Genomic DNA, 18495 nt, shown 5'->3' on the forward strand with positions numbered 1-18495 from the left:
GACCTGCCGGTGTCTTTGTTGTCAACTTGGCTGGATGTGGAATCTCCTGAGAGATTCTGGGTATGTCTGTGAAGGAGTTTCCAGGGAAAACTCACCCTGGACATAGAGGTGCATGCCCTTAATCCCAGCACTGAGGAGGCAGAGGCAGGCAGATCTCTGAGTTCCAGCCCAGCCTGGCCTACAGAGCAAGTTCCAGGACAGCCAGGGATACACAGAGAAACCCTGTCTCCAAAGAACAGAAGATCTACTGATAGTCTTCGTCTGCTTCTTAAGTTCACATGAGTGTGTGATGGTTAATCTTTGGTTGTCAGCTTGACAGGGTCTAGAATCAGCTTGCAGACAAAGCCCCAGGCTTCATAAAAAGGAGAGATGGAGCTGGGCTGAGCACCATTGCTTCTTGACTAGAAAGCAGTGTGACTCGATGCTGTGGTGACTCACACTCTGGGCCTCAGAACCTTCCTTCCTTGACAGGGATTTGCTCACACATCTATCGCAGCCAAATACAAGGACAAGGCTGAGACGTTGAAAGAAGATAAGCCGGTGTGGCTCATCTCAGTACTGATGAGTTGTAGGGCCAATTAAGTATAGAGAATGTAGGCAGGGCGGGGCAGGGCTGGACCACACTGACCATAAAAGCTTCCACGTAGTTGACATTGGTTGTAGAACAAACTGTTCGAAGAGATGTTTATACCCAGGAAGAGTCTAGGGAAGTAACGTGAGATTTATAACAAGGTTGCTGGTGGGAAAGAAACCAGTGATGTTTTCCATTCTGTGTGTATGAATGGTTTTGCTCACATGTGCGTCTGTGCACCCCGTGTGCCTGGTGCCTGTGGAAGTCAAAAGAGGGAAGCAGGGCCATTCTTTACCAACAGAGCGGGCCCTAAATGGAGCTAGCCAGGAGATGAGACCATAAAGTTTGGGATCAAGAAGTTTCACAGAAGCTGATGGTTCATGCAAGCAAGTTTATTTAAGAAGTACAGCACCTCATATACTATTTCCAGGGGAGAAAGGGGACAGAGTCATCAGAAACTGTCACACAATGGGACGAAGTCAGCAGGGAGCTAATCCAGCAATATTGCACAAGGAGAACACGATATCTCAAGATCATTATAGACCGAGCACACAGCAGCCTTGGGACTGATACCGTAGCCCCATATGGCAGGAAGAGTTGAATTCTCAGGGTCTGAAGCCACAGCCCCTGCAAGGCTCTAGCCCCAGGCCATTGCCAATTCTGCCAAGCATATTCCTGGTTCCTTCTCCACACATGAGGGCCTTGTGGGAAAGCCTTAGATTTGCCCAACCCTCAACAAGAACTACATGGACAGTTGTGACCCACTACCAAGATGCCTGGAATTGAACCTGGGTCCTCTGCAAGAACAAATGCTCTTAACCACTGAGCCATCTCTCCAGCCCGTAGAAACATTTGATTCCAATGGGCTGGGAAGCTGGTGGTCCCTACGGTGAGAGTGACCAGGGAGTTCACACTTGTTTTCTTTCAGGTTCTGCCTCTATCAGCCATTCACAGGGCTTGAGAAGGGAAGGGCTGATGGGTCAGATCCCTTCCTACTCAGAGGTTCAGGGCTAGAGGGGAGTTGCTGGCAGGTGTGTATTCGATTCCAGAATCAGTCTCCACTCCACTCCCATTTAAGAATTGATTCTCTCCAACTCAACACCAAGCCTTTCTCCCCAGTCGGCCTTAATTCCTTGGGATCTGACTTACTTCACAGGAAGCAGAATGTGTAGCGACAGGGGAAAGTCAGAGCTCCCCGCGAACACCAGCTTGGATTCCAGCTCCGCTACAGCCGGCACCCGGTATGACTGACTCATCAAACTAGGAATGTGCTGAGTCCCCAGAGCCTAGCAAGTACTCAACGCTAACCAACGGATGGGAGTCTGTGTGGATCTGACTGTCACCTCCCTCATCCCTAAAGCAGAGGCTCCTAAAGACGGTGACCTAGGGTGGATGCTGTGCCGTTGTCTCCAGCCTCTTCTCATCCTACCAGAAAGCCCAACTGGAGCCAGTCCTTCCCAGTGAGGCGTCAGGGATGGCCAGAGCCTTATATTGTAAACACCTGCTGCTGACTGAGAGCCATCCATGCTTACATCCAAACACTTAGGCCCTGGGTACCCCTTTCCTGCCTCCTTCAACATCTGGAGTCAAATCAGAAAGTCATTCAGCTATCCAGATGCTTGCCGTAGGATGCCGAACATCTGTGCAGTGGAAACTGGGACACAGAGAAGCCTATGCCTGTCTCTCCCAGTGCATCTGGGCTGCAGAGCCTAGGGCGTCAGGGGACCCCATTCGTGGCCAGCACAGACTCGATGCCCAACATATTCTTTCACGATTTCCAAGCAGAAGGATAAACACAGGAAGTCTGTGGTCACAGCCATGCCTGCCAAGCCTTTAAGAGAATGCTGGTCTGGAGGAGATGGAAAACAATGGAGAGGGTGTGGAGCTGGGGTGGAAGTATCTGTTTTTTTCCCAAGCTGCAATAAATCAGCCAGGAAAGAAGGCCTGGGAGAAGCAGAAACCATTGATGAAAACCTCCTCTGCCCCCGATGGTTCCCGACGGCCTCAGGAAGAGCCACAGCTCCTCCATTTCGTGCAGGGATCTGGTCCATCCTCTCCAGGTGTCACACCTTGGGGGCGTTGTAAGAGTACAACATCAGGGGACCCAGGGGGAGGGACCACATCCTAGGACTATTCAGTGACGGCAACACGCAAACAGGTCTTCCAAACTGAGCTCTGCTGTGGAAGCACAGGGCGAGTGGGACCCACGGGTCCCTGCCCCGATGGAGCTCCTCTCCCAACAGGGAACAGACAGGGGACAACTAAATACCTAAACAAATAAAGTGATTTTGATGACCATGCCACAGAAAAGTGAGATCTCATCTGTGACCCTGAGCAGGGTCAGGTCTCATCAGACCGTCTCAGGGGAGGCGACGTCTCTGCTGTGACTTGATGATTTGGTTTGGGCTTTTCTTTTTTGAGGGTAAGGTCTCACTCTGTAGTTGAGCGCGCTTCAAATTTGCAATCCTCCTGCCTCAGCTTTTGGATATCTGGATTACAAGTGGGCCTGCCATGCCCAGCAGAAGGTGACATTTGAGGGGATGGAGAAGTACATAGGTAAAACCAGCACCAGAGGCAGGGTCACCCCAAAAAGAACAGCCTGGGGATTGGTGATGGCGGCTACCTGTTTGCTGTGGTTTGGTTTTGAGGGCCAGTGAGGCTGTACACAGGGCTGGTGGGATTCCAGCCCACGCAGGCTGAGTAAGGAGCCCCTCTTCCAAGTCAGCGCCACCAGAGGCTTTAAGCCTGGTTGTCTGTGAGGGCTCAGTCCCTGGGTGGAGTCTGCCGGGACCATTCCCCGATGTCTACAAAGCTCCATGCTTGCTTCTCCACCCCCGCCCCCCCCCCCCCCCCCCCGCCATCTGCAGGGGTATGAAGGGAAGGTCACTCCTGAGGACACCCTGGATTACTTCTAAAAGATTTCTCATTTTTTTTCAGAACACATTCACCTCAGATGTACAGACTGGGGTTTTATTATATGGAGGTGCCCCTGCCATTACCTCCCAAGTCCAGAGACACTCTCAGTCACATCCAGGGCAATAGTGAAGATATCTTGTTGTCTTGTTTCTGCTCCAAAGCAGGTTTTGCTGAGACCTGACTCTGCTTCAGGCAGGATTCTGCTCAACCCTGGGCAGATGGTCACCAAAGCTGGTACTCAAAGCTTAGCTATGAAGAGGGCAGCTGGATGAACCCCCAGGTATCCAAGCTGACATTTTAAAAATGACTCTCAGGAGCATGTGCACACCATTCTCATTGAGGTGGGGGTGAGGGAGTGGGGTCCCCAAACTATTTGTATCCTGTTCAGTTTCATGATCTGGGAACCAGGGGGCTGAGAAAGGATGGACTTCAAGTAGTGTCTCTTCCGAACTCCTAAACCCAGAGGCCGAGAGGAACCGACAAAACATCATGGCCTCCCCTCTGAGGGACAAGGCAGTCAGTCCCTCAGACTCACCACCGCCCCACCTCAAAAGTTAATGGGGGCAGGGGCAGAGACTGACCAAGTAACTTCTGGGGATAGCAAGAGCTTTCCAGACAGACAGACGGACGACAGACAGGTCTTGGCTCTCAGCTCTCACTAACTGTGCAGCCTTGCACACTTCACCTCCCCTGTCTGAATCTCTCAACTTCTTCACCCATCTATGGACATGGCACTAGGTCTTAGCACAAGATCTTCACGGTCTTTCCATAAAGATTCAGTGAGATCGTGAGACAGAAGTGTTTGCCCCAAACTGGAACACACCCAAAGTAATCACACCGTCACTACAGCTACTGAGGAGCCTCTCAGCCCAGGTGGGTATGCTCGAGATGGGTGGCATGCCTAGGGTTGTGCCCATCCTCTGGGAGAGACAGATCTGGTTGTCCAAGGCTAACCTCCAGCCCAAGCGCTCAGAGTAATTCCCACAGCGGCGTTAGCTTGCCGCTGTGCACCGGGGCTAATGTATGTATTATTTACAGAGTTTCCCGATGTACTCAAAGAACTCCCCTGAGAAGTATAATTGTGCACTGGGAGGTACATTTGAATAATATTTACAATTAATTTCCATCAACAGACGAATGCAGCAGGACCTCTGTGCTGCACCGATGGGCCCAGGGTTGGCTTCCCGCTAACCACTCCCCAGAGAAAGCTCAGAGCTTTTAAATACCTCCCAAGCCCTCCACTCTCTCCAGCTTCCCCAGTCCAGAGACCTCTGGGGCTCCTGCTGAGACTGAGCTTCCTGGCTTCCTCTCCCCAGTGCTTTCCAGAGCAGGGAAGGGGAGTGATTCCACAGGAGGGTCTGAGCAGGTCAGTCCTCACCTGTGCCTCCCCAGCCCTGGTCCTCTGTCCACCTCCTGCTCACTGTACTGTGGTCTGTCCCTCAGACCCCTGCATTGCTCTCCCTCCTCAGCACTGATGTTCCCACAGTTCCACCTACAGCAATCAGGCACCTCCCACCATCTCAACACCGACCTGCTCTCCCCAGGGCCACACAAGTCTCTTCCCAAGGACGTGTCCCTAGCCCCTCTGTGACAAGCATCATACTTCACAGTGGCTCTCTCCACAAGAATAGACAGCTCCGTCTGAACCCCAGAACCACAGACCTCTCAAGTCCCTCTCTGAACAGGGAACCCCAGGGGATGAGCTAGAGGCGTGTTCCAAGAGAGCCTGCCTAGTGCGAAGGAGGGGGCTCAGCGGAAGTGGAGGTTCTGGGGTTGAGGTAGCATTACTCCATTTTCCTTTCCCCTCCTTTCTCGTTCCTCCTCTTCTCTCTCTCTCTTCCCCTTCCTTCCTTCCCATCTTACTTCCATGGGCTGATAAAGGTGAGGTCTTAGGCAGCAGAGTTGGTTCCAAGCGCCGCCCGCCTCCATGCACGCCCCACATCACTACTACCTAGCTGTGTGGCCCTGACGTCACTTTCTGCATGACCCCAAGGGACACAGTGTCCTCTGTCCCCAGGTCCAGGCACAGATTGGAATGCTCATTGGCATCTGGATGCTCAGAAGCATGGGGCCCTCTCCTCCCCAGCATGCTCTGCTCCCCTCCCCCACACCCCAAAGGTCTTCCCTTCTTGTTCTGCCACATCTTGTCTTGTTCCCATGTTCCCTCAGCCCGTCACCCACCCAGGAGGCATCAATGATGCACTTTGCTGGGTCCCAGCACCAGAGAAGGTGCTGCCCCTGTCCGTCTGGACGCAGGGGGCCATCACAGTTTGCCAGCTACAAGGATTACACACAGGTCCTGGGGGGGGCGGGTGCTGTGAGAAGCCTCAAGGACAAGACTGAAGGTTTCACTTAGTGTTTGCATGAGCAGTGTTTGCATGTTATGACAGCCAGGAGGAAGAGGGTGGACTCTGATGAGTGTCAGCTTTTCCAGTGGCAACAAGATTTCCTGGGCCCTTGCCTGACCTGGCCAACCCTGATGTCCCGGAAGTGTACTGTCCAGGGGGCCATGAGGCCCCAGTCACGGACAAGGGCCTCTGTGACATGATGAATCCCATACCATGGCATCCCATACCAGGGCACATCCGTGGCCCTGGGAGGACAGTGGGAACACAAGTCTATTTTTGAACCTCCCTCTCTGCTCACAATCCCTGTAAGTTCAGTCCCTCTGAAGCAATCTGAGGCTCCAGCTTGGATCAGTTCAGAACTGCCTCATCTCAAGACCCAACCAGGGAGGAACAGCCTGTCCTCTGATGAAGTGTGAGTCCAAGCAGCCTAAAGTTCAGGAACTGGCCAGGGCAGAGGACATGCATCTGTATATTACACCCTGGTGGAGAAGTGGCTTGGAGGAGAACTAGCTGAAGTAGACACTGGGCCCAGAAGGGCTTCCACTGCCAGGCTCCTCCCTACGCTTGCCCAGCAGACTTCAGGGCGTGTGTGACGGGAGCCAGGGGGAGGTGGAGACTGGAAATCAAGCGCATTTTCTTTGCCTGTTGGGTTACTCGGAAACCAACATGCAAAGCTTCAGAAAGACTGTCAAGATGACCACACAGATCCACTGAAGAACCAGGATTTATGGCTAAAACCCCAAACCCACTAACACTACATCCTCTTCTGAGCCAAGGAAACTGAGGTTCAAATCCAGTCTGCCAGCATCTAACTGGATCCCCTTGGGCCGGTTACTCCACCTCTCTAAGCCTCTGATTCCTCATATGTATAAGGACCTAACTCGGGGATTTCTGTGAAGAATACATGAGAAGATGCATGTGAAACACTTCACATGCATGGGAAATGTCCAGTCAAGCAGGCTATCAAATCCTCAGAGAAGAAATGGAGTCAGCCAGGCAGAGCCGGGCTCAGGTCTTTGTCCCTGACTAGGAGTGTGTGGTGTGGGGTGAGAGTCATTTTCCTTCCTCACACCTTGGCTTCCCTGCCAGGAGAAAGTGTCTGATTTGGGGAGGAAAGCCTGCCCATAGGCTGCCCACAGGGCAGAGATGCCTCACCTGGGAAGTGTGATTCAAGGGGGAATCAGATTAGCTCTGAGCCCCCAGAGACAGCCTTCGGGAGATGCTCCGAGGCTGGAGTCTCAAAATTCCGTTCTAGACTAGGAAAACTTAAAGGGGATGGATGGGGAAGACGACCCCTCCACCCTCCACCCTCCACCCTCCACCCTCCACCCTCCACCCTCCATCCTCTACCCTCCATCCAGGATGTGTATTCTAAGACCTTCCAGCCAGAGTTGGGAGGACTAGGGAAGGAGAGAAGAGCCCCCGGGATGGAATGAACAACTTCTGTGAAGAAGTCCCCACCCCAGCCTCAGGTTACAATGCCAGGTGTGTATAGGCGCTAAAGCAAAGGGCTACCACCACCTGAACCCCAGGCATCCACAACCTAGAGCACCATCTTCCTGTGGCACGCTGCTGAGATGTTCTACGCCCATATCCTCTGGGGTTTCTGCTCCCCTCCATTTCTTTACCACCACCACCCACAGCCTGCCCGCCTTGCCCTTGCAGGGTTCCATGCAGCCCCTCAGGTCCTGGTCTTCCAAGCTCATCTAAAATCCAAAGTCAAGGTCTTGGAGGATGCCGGGGTGGGGGTGGGGGGTTGGCTTGCTGGATTGACTGACTGTCATGTGGCTGTAGCAGGTGTGCAATGGGTTTGCTCTGACTTCCTCACCCACCCCAGAGGGAAATCTTGTACCTAAATGTTGATCACAGTTCAGGCCTTGGCTTTGGAGAACCCTGCCCTCTTCTGAGTCAGTCAAGGCCGGTCCCCTACTCTCGCTCCAGAGGTTCGGATTGATCTGCCTTCCACTTCGCTGGAAGAGTGTCCACACTCTGGAATCCCACTCAAAACATGAGTCACCTTGTACAAAATGTACTGGGCATCGGAGCATACCAGAAAGGCTCGCACCACGTCTCCCACTTCAGGAGACAAGTCCCTGGGTGTCCCTGGGCTGCCGCACCCATGGGGGCATTCCCAAGTGAGGCTCAGAGTGCACTGGTCTCCTTCTCATTCACTGAGGGCTTCTCATTCAGTGATGACATCTTGGTGAAGCTCCTGTGACTAGGGTAAGAGGTGGGTCCTGTGTCCTCACTCAGGGCATTGACCAAGCGGGAGAAGAGAGTCACTTTGAATTTCTTGAAGTCATGCCCCATGAAGACATAGAGAATGGGATTCATGCAGCTGTTGGCGATGGCGATGGCAGTGGCCAGGGGCAGTCCCAGGCTGAAGACAGAGACCGGCACCGCTGTGTGGTGGAGCTCCAGCAGGTAGAGGGTGTGGTAGGGGCACCAGCACAGGAAGAAGGTGACGATGATGGTGATGATGATCTTGAAGGGCTTCTTGGTCTTGGCGAGGCGGTTGCGCTGCAGCTTGAAGACGATGGTGAGATAACAAGCCGTGATGATGCAGACGGGGATCAGGAAGCCACAAAGGAAGCGGGTGATGGTGACCACCATGTGTCTACTGTACCCTACAGGATCCATTCGGGAGTGAGTGGAGTGTGGGAACGACTCAGGGGCAGACAAGCTGAAGTTGTTGAAGCAAGTTGTTTTCCCATGCACATGGTTCGTGTCCCGGAAGATAAGAGATGGGGAACTCAAGAAGAAAGCCAGGACCCAGACGGCCACACAGGTCATGTAGGCCAGCCGGACACTTCGGTGGTTCTGGGACCAGACAGGAAGCAGCACAGAGATGCAGCGGTCAAAGCTAATGACCGTGAGCAGGAAGACGCTAGTGTACATGTTGTGGCTGAGCAAAAAGCTGCTGATCTTGCACATGGCCTTCCCGAACACCCAGTGGTAGTCCATGGCAGTGTAGGTGATGTGGATCGGCAGGAAGATGTTGAACAGGAAGTCAGCCACTGCCAGGTTGACGAACCACACGGTGTTCACTGTCTTCTTCATCTTGAGCGTGGCAATGACAATCACCAGGCCGTTGCCTAGGATCCCAAGGAAGCACACCACGCTGTAGATCACCACCAGGAAGACGCGGGCCACCACCTTGGTCTCCAGCGGGTTCACCTCCTCCAAATCCATAATGGTGTCAAAGCCGTCAGAGTACTCATCATCGTAACTGCTGGAATCATTGTAAGCGCCGTAGTACTCCATCTCTGCAAGGGAAGACAGGGTCGCAGCCTAAAGACCTTGATGGACAGGTGCTGAGGCGTTGCCTGGCAACAGCGAGACCCTCCGCTTCCTCCTCAGCCATCTCCTCTTTGTCCTTTCATGCCCTTGTATTCGTTTGCCTGTCACATGTGCATGTACCTGTGTTCGTGTGTGGGTAGGTGCATGTGGAGGGCAGGGGGCAATGTCAGAGGAGACCGTCTCTCACTGAATGTGAAGTTCATTAGTTCATTTAGTACTGACAACCATCTCCCCAGCCTCACTTCTCCTCCTCCTCATCCCTCCTCCCCCTCCTCCTTCCCCTTCCTCCTCCCTCCTTCTCTTCCCCCTCTTCCTCCTCCCCCTTCCTCCTCCCTCCTTCCCATTCTCCTCCCTCCTTCCCATCTTCCTCCTCTTCCTCTTCCCTCCTTCCCCTCCTCCTCCCCCTCCTCCTTCCACTCCTCCCCCACTCCTCCCCCATTCCTCTTCCTCTTCCTCCCCTGTTATGCCCCTTCCTCCCCCTCCTCCTACTTCTCCTCTTCTTCCTCCTCTTCCTGCTCCTCCTCTTTCTCCTCCTACTTCTCCCCCACCTTCTTCTTCTGAGACAGGATCTTACTAGCCCTGATTGACCTGGAACTCACTCTGTAGACCAGGCGGGCCTTGAACTCACAGAGATCCACCTGTCTCTGCCCCCCTAGGTACTGGAATTAAAGGTGTGGGCCACCATGCCTGGCCTACTTCATTTCTTTTACAAATATCTCTAGCCATCCTGCGAGCCCAGCACTATTATAAGGGTTAGCATATAGATAGAGGCAATAACAGCTGGACCCCACATGTCCAAGTGGGAATGAATGTGAGGCCAGATGGAGACCCAGCCCCAAACAAGCTGAAGCTGTAGAGGTGGAGTGGGTTAGGAACCCTGTGGTGTTTTGAATAAGAATGGCCCCCATAGGCTTATACTCTGTCCCCATTTGGTGGAACTGTTTGGGAAGGATTGGGAGGAGGTGTATCACTGGGGTCAGGTTGCTCTCTCTGTCTCCTGCTCGTGAGATGTGAACACTCAGCTACCTTGTAGCCATGCCTTTACCTTTCCATTATAGATCCTCTGAAACAGTGAGCCCAATTAAATGCTTTTTTTTTATAAGTCGCCTTGGTCGTGGTGTTTTATCACAGCAATATAAAAGTAACTAATACAAATCTCAATGAGGACCCCCACCACCAGAAAAGACGGGGTTCCTAAACCAAGTCTCACTGGCCTCCTAAGGACCCTTCCTTCCTCTATAGTCTGAGGCAATTAGTCATTCAATTCATACCCTAGGGTATGGACTATCACACCAGCTCCACGTGCTGTGTGTGAAGAAGGGAGCCTGTTGCAGTGACCATGGTTCCACTCACACATCCAAAACCCTGGGGACAGCCATCCTCGCACCCTCCCCCGATCCCACCCTGCTGATGGCCACTAGTCCCCTTTGGAGACCCGAGTCCCTACCTTTGGAGACCTTCACGGTTCACTGTTGCAGAACAGAACTCCAGTGTGAGTCCCCAGCCAGCTGGTCACTACGCACAGCTGGAAACACCTGCAGGGAGGGAAGAAGAGGCAGCGGGTAGACCCAGAGCCCAATAAGGAGGACATGGCAACTCAGAGAGGTGAGAGCCACTCAGCCAAGGTCTCCCTGCTGGGAAGGGCGGAGCCCTTGAACCTAGAACCAACGGGCTCTGCCCAGAACAACGGTCACACTGTCAGCACCAGCCGAAGGGGCTAGACACAGTGTGTGCAATGAAATGCCACACAGACCATGGGGGTGGCTCCCCGGACACTCAGCAACAGAGAAGAGCCCAGAAAACGTCAACCCACAAGGCAGTGAGTGGGGGCACAGAAGATGGAAGAACTGCTCCAGAACCTTCCGGACACCGAAGACACACCCCTTCCTATGATCTAGTCTTCCCAGCATGCATTGCTGTTGTTGCTTTACAAAGTATGGAAACTAACCCAGTGAGATGGCTCAGCAGGTAAAGACACCTTCTGACCAAGTCTGACAACCTGAGTTCAGTCCTGAGGACCCATATGGTGGAAGTGAGTCCCCACAGTTGTCCTTTGACCTCCATACATGAACATGGATACATTCATGCCCCCCCACGCCAAATAAATAAGTAAATGATTTTTAAAATTAGAAACGTGGAAAACGAAATGGCTCATGTTTATAATGCAGATGCTTGGGGAGGCTGAAGCAGGAGGATCATGGGTTTGAGGCTAGCCTGGGCTACATGGTAAGACTGCCTCCAAGAAGCATGAAAACAGAGGTTCAGAAAGCCTTCTCTGGGCCTGGTGGTCACCATGAATTGGATACAGACCTTCGCGGCCTGGTCACCTTGGGTGGGGATAGTGACCCACGCAGCCTGTGAGCATTGCCAGGGTAGAGGCCGCCAGCTGGTCCTGCATTAGCCCCATAGCGACCCAGTTGGGTTTCTGTGCAGCGTCCTGAGAGTTTGTGAACTCGGAGGTGCCAGAGGCAGTGGTTAGACGCAGAGTTCAAATCTGACTTTTGTTACCTCCCAGCTGTGCACTTCTGGCATATGACTTCTGTCTGAGCTTCAAGGATCCCCATCAACAAAACAGGGACACTCAGATCACAGAACGTGCTAACACGTTAGAGAGCAATGGACATCAGGATACAGGGCAATTAGCTTGGCAAGGGTACACAGAAAGCCCTCAGTACTTAGAGGTGAAACATCACTGCCCCGCGGTGCACAGGATTTGAACTGAAGGCTCTGACCAGCACTGCCAGAGCCCTCTGGTCTTGACAAATAAACTCTAACCCCGGTAAGACTGCCAATCAAAGCCCCCCTTTTTACCAACCAGCCAGCTCCCTTGTGTTCAGGTTCAGGGCCGCTCCTCTGGGGCTTGAGTTCACCTCTCATTACAGAAAAAATGCTTTTGTTAAATAAAAGTCACTTGAAAAATTTTGCTGGGGCTCTGAGCCCAAGGGAGCCAGATATGAGCCAGACGTGAGCTTGGGAGCCACCACGCTTTGTAGACTGGAGCCTATCTATCCAAGGGATGAGGAGGTTAGAATGAACACGGGGCAGGGATGCAATACGGTGGGCGAACACTCACTCACCCAGCACCTGTGGGCTCATCATCCCTAGTGCTGGAGGGGGAGGGGGAGCAGGAGGAAGAGGGAGGGAGGGAGGGAGGGAGGGAAAGAGAGAGGCTATTGTTGGGGAAGACAGTGTCAATGACAAGATGAGGTGCCACTTTCAACTCCTATGTGTTGAGAGACTGAACACTCAGTGGTTCCACTCTGTGTGTGTGTGTGTGTGTGTGTGTGTGTGTGTGTGTGTGTGTAAGCACGCTTGTAGAGGACACAGGTAAATATCAAGTGTCATCCTCAATCACTCTCCACCTTTTTTGGGGGGAGGGGCAGAGTCAGGGTCTCTCACTGAATCTGGAGTTCACAGATTCTACTGATTTGGCCAGCTAGCAAGGCCCTTGCATCCTTTTGTCCCTGCCTCCTCCGTAAAGATATTTCAGATTGGTACCGCTACACCGTTGTAAGTCCCTGTGATGCAAGGCAAGCTCTTCACTGAGTGAGCGGTCTCCCCCAGCGATGGTCCTGCTTTAACCCTGGAGAAGCTACCGTGGGACCTGGGGTGCAGATGGGTGAGAAAGCTGTCTGAAGCCTGCAGAACCCAGGGCTTAACTACCACGCCACATCGACCACTGCTGCCACATGTGTGTCCACTCTCCCTGTGCTGGGCCTCCCAGGCACCGGGGATGGGAAACAACTTCCTTCGAGTCTCTTCCCATGGTGGACTCACAGGTATGACAGAGAGGTAGCACTGAGCCAGGGCAACCCCTAAATGCCCCAAGAAGTAAGAGGGGCTGGCGTTCAGCCTGGGAGCTGTAGGCTTTCTGGGACCAGGGGCCTCTGAGTGGGAGCAAAGAGCGCGCACAAATGAGGATGGGAAGGCTGAGAGAAGGAGGAGAGAGCTCCGCCCAGCAGCCTCGGTCACCCGGCACAAGGGACTCAGAGACGCCGCTGGCCATAGGAAGATGACCCAGATGATGTCATGTCTGGGTCTTAGGCTGGGCTGGGAGCAGCTGGGGTCAAAGGCTGTGTCATTTTATCTCTGAGCCAGGGCGATCAGGGATGGCTCCGGAGGCATATATGTCCCTCTGCCAGGTCTGTCATGGTTCATCCTATTAGATGTCGTCCGTTGGTGTAGCCGTCACCTCCTTGCCCCCAACCCTCCTAAGTGGGAGAGGTGGAGGAAGGCCCTCAGCCTCTGTCCCCCCACCAATATTTCTAGACCCCATAACCTGAGCTGCATGGACTTCTTGGGGACCTGAAGGGAGTCTAGGATCTCAGCACCTCAGATGCCTTGTCTGCAAAGTAGATGTGAAGGAAATAGGGTGACGGGTCCTACGCTATTGGAGGTCCCAAGGACTAACTCCAATGCGAACTAGAGCCGGCTCCCCCAGGCCTCTTGGATACTCAAATCCTCACATCCATTTCTATATTAGCATATTTGTATATAAAACCACATGCATTCTGCCAAATGCCCTGGGGAAATATCTAACGTCACAGACATGCTGTGCAGAGCCTTTGGACCACAGCATTCTCTGACAAGAAATGGGAAGAAAAGGCCACACATGCTCAGAACACACCCAATTTCAACCTAAATGGTTTCCTTTCTGTCTTTCTTTTTTTTCTTTCTTTCTTTTCCTTTTTCTATTTTGCTTCTCTCCCCCCACCCCCTTCTTGGTTTTGCTTATGATATTTTGTTTTTGTTTTTGAGAGAGAGAGAATCTTGTTATGTAGGCTAGTCTTCAAACTGGTAAATCCTCCTGCTCTGAGTCTTGAAATTATGTGTGTATGCTACCACATCCGGCTTTCCAAAATACCTTTCATCTACGGCTGGTCAAATCCAGGGATAGAAAACCCATTAAAAAGGAGGGCTGGCTATGCTGAGAACTGGCCTGGCACACGGTGTTATTGCCCCTTTGTGCCCCTTCTGGTGGCCTTTGTCAAGGCAGATGGGAAAAGGCCAGCCAGAGAGGCCGGAGGAATGGCATGTTCCAGTCCATCTGTCTTTCCTGCTCAGGTTCAGGGCCAGGACATGGGCACAGGGCTGGCCACCCCTGGTTCCTGAGAGCCGCCACAGAGCACCTCCCTCCCACTTCCGGGAACACTGTGTGAAAAGACAATGGGTATTCGGCCTCTGCCAGCTGCAAAGAGAGCTACAGCATCCCTGTCACTCACATTCCTTACGCCGCCCACTACCGGGAAGCTCACAGAATAAAGAGGTGTAATCCCTATATGCATCCCATGTCTATATAAGTAGCTAACACAGACCAGAGCATCGGCGGTGTGCACACACCTCTGCCATGTTCAGATGGCCCCCCAGGGAAAATTTCACTTTGTGAATGAGGAAACAGATTCAGAGAGGTGAAGCCTCTTGCCTGTGGCCACACAGCTGGGAAGTGTGAGCAGAGCCTGACTCCCAGGATTCGAAGGAAAACGCTCCACTCACCTCTACTCCTGGGAAGAGTGGGCAGCCCCCAGTCCCACCTGCTCCTAGCCTCCAAGCTTTAGCCTTGAGTCTTGAGAGCTCAGCTCCTCCCCCTGACCTTTCCGCCTTCTCTAAGCCTCCTCCCCTCCTTCCTTGTCCCCTTAAGGTCCCTGCAAGCAACAATCTTGCAAAAATGATCCCGAAAAGCTGTATGATTCCTGTCCAGTGATACTGCTCTCCTCAGGCGCCCACTGAGAAATACCCTCGAGGAGAATAACATGGCTTTCCTTGAAGAAGTGTTACTTCCTCTGTCTTGATAACCCGTGATCTGTAATGATCCCATCTCCCCTTTTTCATACGGCCACAAGGAAGCTGGAGGTCATGTCCGCAGATTCCCGCAGTAACTCTGTTAACTCTGTGGGTCTGCAGCTGTCCTCATTTGCCTCAGCCGGCCCTCGTGCATCATCTAACCCTACTCTGTACCAGTTCAGTTCCTTGAGATGAACAACAGCTGAGTGGACACAGTCACCCAGACACTGGGCTAAGCACCTACAACTTCATGGCTGGAAGGCCTCCGCCATCCCCAGGGGCACTGCCACTGTCACCCCACTATGAAGGTGAGGGAGTGCAAGCTAACATCGTGCTCAGCCCAGACTGCTTCATGCCCATCACTCAATCTCCACCCTGGCTTCTAGAACACAGGACACATTATTTTGAGTCTGCCCACACCCTTCCTGATGCCCCAGGGTGCCCTCCCCTCTAACAAGACACCCTCCCTCTAGTGGTTTGAATAAAAATGGCCCCCATAGGCTCATGTTTGATTGTTTAGTCACCAAGGAGTGGCACTTCTTGGAAAAATTAAAAGGATTAGGAGGTGTGGTCTTGTTGTTGCCATGGGGGAGGAGGGGCTTTGGGGTTCCAAATGCCCATGCCAAGCCCAGAGTCTCTCTGCCTATGGATCAGGATGGGGCTCTCAGCTACGGCTCCATCGTCTGCCCTCATGCTGCCATGCTCACTGCCGCGATATTAATGGACTAAACCTCTGAAACTGTAAGCAAGTGTCCAATTAAATGTCTATTTTTATAAGAGTTGCCGTGTGGCCGGGCGGTGGTGGCGCACGCCTTTAATCCCAGCACTCGGGAGGCAGAGGCAGGTGGATCTTTGTGAGTTCAAGGCCAGCCTGGACTACCAAGTGAGTTCCAGGAAAGGCGCAAAGCTACACAGAGAAACCCTGCCTCGAAAAACCAAAAAAAAAAAAAAAAAAAAAAAAGAGTTGCCGTGGTCATGGAGTCTCACGGCAGCGATAGAACAGTGACTAAGACATTTCCTCTTGTCCCACTTTTCTAAGCCCTGAACCTCCTAGCCAAGGAGCTCACCCTCCCCGATTTCCAGAACCATCTGGCCGAGGTCAGGAACACACAGGGTCACAGATGAAGCCAGCATGTCGGCCTGCCTCTCCTGTCCTCAGCTCCCCCCAGAGCCCAGGGACAGGAGGATTATCCTGCCTGCTCCAGGCTGCCTGAGACTCTGAGCTCTTACACATTTGACACAGGAGCCTAGAGCAGCCTGGTCCACAAAGCCTGTCTTGTCCCTTCCCTGGGACAATCCTGTGGATCCCTAGGAAGAGACGTAGACACAAGGAGGAGGTGCCAGCAGAGGCCTCTGAAATCAGTTCCCTCCCTGGGCCTTAGGGATACTGTCTGGGAGATGGCAAGATGGCAACACCTACCCCTGCTGGATGGAACTTATCAGGACCTGAACCCTCTAAGGCTAAAGGGCTGCTACAGCGGGGATAGAGCAGCAGTCTGTGGACATCTCTGGGGCCCCAGATGCCCTGCATGCATCTGACCAAGGTCCCCCTAACTCATCCCAGTCCCAGCCAGTTTAACAGAGGAAACCCAGAAAAGCCCAGTCGAGGCCCCAGGAGGCCAGCTCTGGACCAGTGCCAGTGCAGGCAGAAGGCCCCAGGATGCAAAATGACATTTCCCTCTCTAAGTTCAAAGTCATCCTTGAAAACCAGGTGCAAGCGTTCTTACAGGGGGAGCTTCCCTTGGTGGCCTCTACCCCAGCAGGGGCTGGAATGATTCCCACTCTATTGGAGAGGTGTGACCACTGGAGTCTGTGAGTGTGGAGCTACTTGGGGGAGAAAGGTGTTTGTAAAAGTAACTGTAGTAAAGACTGTCCTGCTTTACTGTAGTAAAGACTGTCCTAAATGAAGTGACCGGGGTGGGGGGGTATGGTGGCATAGGCCTGTGATTCTCACACTCAAAAAGGAGGCAGGAGCATTGTGAATTCCAAACCAGCCAGAGCTACAGAGAGAGAGGTTTTCAGAAAGAGAGACAGACAGAGGAAGACAGAGAGAGTGGAAGAGGAAGACAGAGAGAGAAGGAGAGAGAAGAGAGAGAGGAAGACACAGAGAGAGATATGAAGGCAGGGAGAGAGGAAATGACAGAGAAATTTTGACATTAGAAAATGAGGTCACATGACAATGAAGCCAAGATGGCCACCTGGAGCCACCAGAGGAACTGGAGGAACTTCCCTGGGTGAGCCTACCTGACCCCTTGGATCCAGGCTTCTGCCCGCCACCCCCGCACAGCTGCAAAGAAACAATTTTCTACTGTTTTCTCAGCCTTAGGAGATAAGCACCAGGACTCCACGTCAGCTCCCACAGTAGCCGGCTCACACGGGCAGGGCCCGTGGTCCAGTGGAAGAAGACTATGGCTGCCTGACAGAAACGTGCGGGTGGCTGGTTCCCCGGGGACAGTGGGGTCTGGTTCTGCTTTGCCCCCTCAGGTCAGGGAGAGCAAACTGGGACACCAACCGTTGCTCCTTCTGCTCTGTTCTCTTTTGCCTTCCTAACGAGATCAAGCAAAACATGTCGAGGATGCACAGGAGCGTCCGCTCAGAGTAGTGAGCTCGGCGCTGTGGACTCTACACCACAGCCCTGGGTTCTGGGACCGAGCATGTCCTAGCACCACGTCTTCCTTTCCCCCTTTACATATGCCTGTTTAAGACAGTTACAGGCTCACAGTCCAAAGACACCCCATGCAGCTCTCTCGTTTCCCCCAGGGTGCCTCACACACAGCGCTGGTGTAGGAACCACAGCATCATCTCGTGAATGCATGGCCAAGTGGACAGTCTGGTGAATGAACACACGCCTTCGAGGCTCTTGAGGTTGATCTGGACGATGGAAATGTAGTAATAACAGATTGATACCACAGTCTAGCATGATGCTGGCCTCGCAACCACCGGCCACGGAACTCTCATGTCCTACTGCTCAATCCTGTTAATGCCTGCTGCCGATCTGAGGTTCAGCCTGGGGGTGAGGGGGGCTGGTGTGAGGGCTGGTGTGAAGTCCTACTTAGGCTTGGACTGTAACTTTGACACAACCTTGCAACATAGCCACCTGAGAAGGGAGTCTCACGAGGGAGATTGCCCAGGTCAGACAGATCGAGGACACATCTGGAGGGATGGGGGGGGGGGTTGCCTTAATAGTTAATTGATGCAGGAAGGTCCAGCCCACCATGGGTAGCACCATTCCCTTGGCAGGCGGTCCTGGGCCATATAAGAAAGCCAGCCAGCTGAGAACGAGACTGTGAACGAGCAAATGAGTAGTGTCCTCCATGGTTTCTTCTTTTAAGAGCCCACTGGAGTCCCTGCCCTGATGTCTGTCAATGATGGACTGGGGCCTGTTTAATCAAAAAAGCCCTTGTAAATGAAACTACAATGACTAACGAATGGTGTCCATTGGCCCAGGGCCTGCCCAGCTTAAGAAAAGCTCAGAGTAATGCTGCACACAGCACTTTGCAGCCCTCCCAGTCCTGAGGCCCCCAGCACAATTGCACCGTCCCCAGTTTCAGACAGAGGTGCTGGAGGGCTTCATGGACC

The 18495-nt window shown here is 53.0% G+C and overlaps 1 protein-coding gene across 2 annotated transcripts in view; it reads right to left on the minus strand.

The window, feature by feature from the left end:
* Positions 1 to 7197: 7197 nt before the first annotated feature.
* Positions 7198 to 18495, minus strand: part of Cmklr1 (chemerin chemokine-like receptor 1) — a 37509-nt gene continuing 26211 nt past the window's right edge. For both annotated transcript variants that reach the window (XM_059249379.1, XM_059249378.1), the window contains exons 2-3: positions 10583 to 10670; positions 7198 to 9101 (exon numbers count right to left, since the gene is read on the minus strand). In XM_059249379.1, the coding sequence (XP_059105362.1) occupies positions 7978 to 9099 (1122 nt within the window). In that variant the 5' untranslated portion in view covers positions 9100 to 9101; positions 10583 to 10670 and the 3' untranslated portion in view covers positions 7198 to 7977. The remainder of the gene's footprint in view (positions 9102 to 10582; positions 10671 to 18495) is intronic.

The sequence above is a fragment of the Peromyscus eremicus genome, chromosome 23, assembly GCF_949786415.1.
Source record: "Peromyscus eremicus chromosome 23, PerEre_H2_v1, whole genome shotgun sequence".
Classification (NCBI taxonomy): Eukaryota; Metazoa; Chordata; class Mammalia; order Rodentia; family Cricetidae; genus Peromyscus; species Peromyscus eremicus.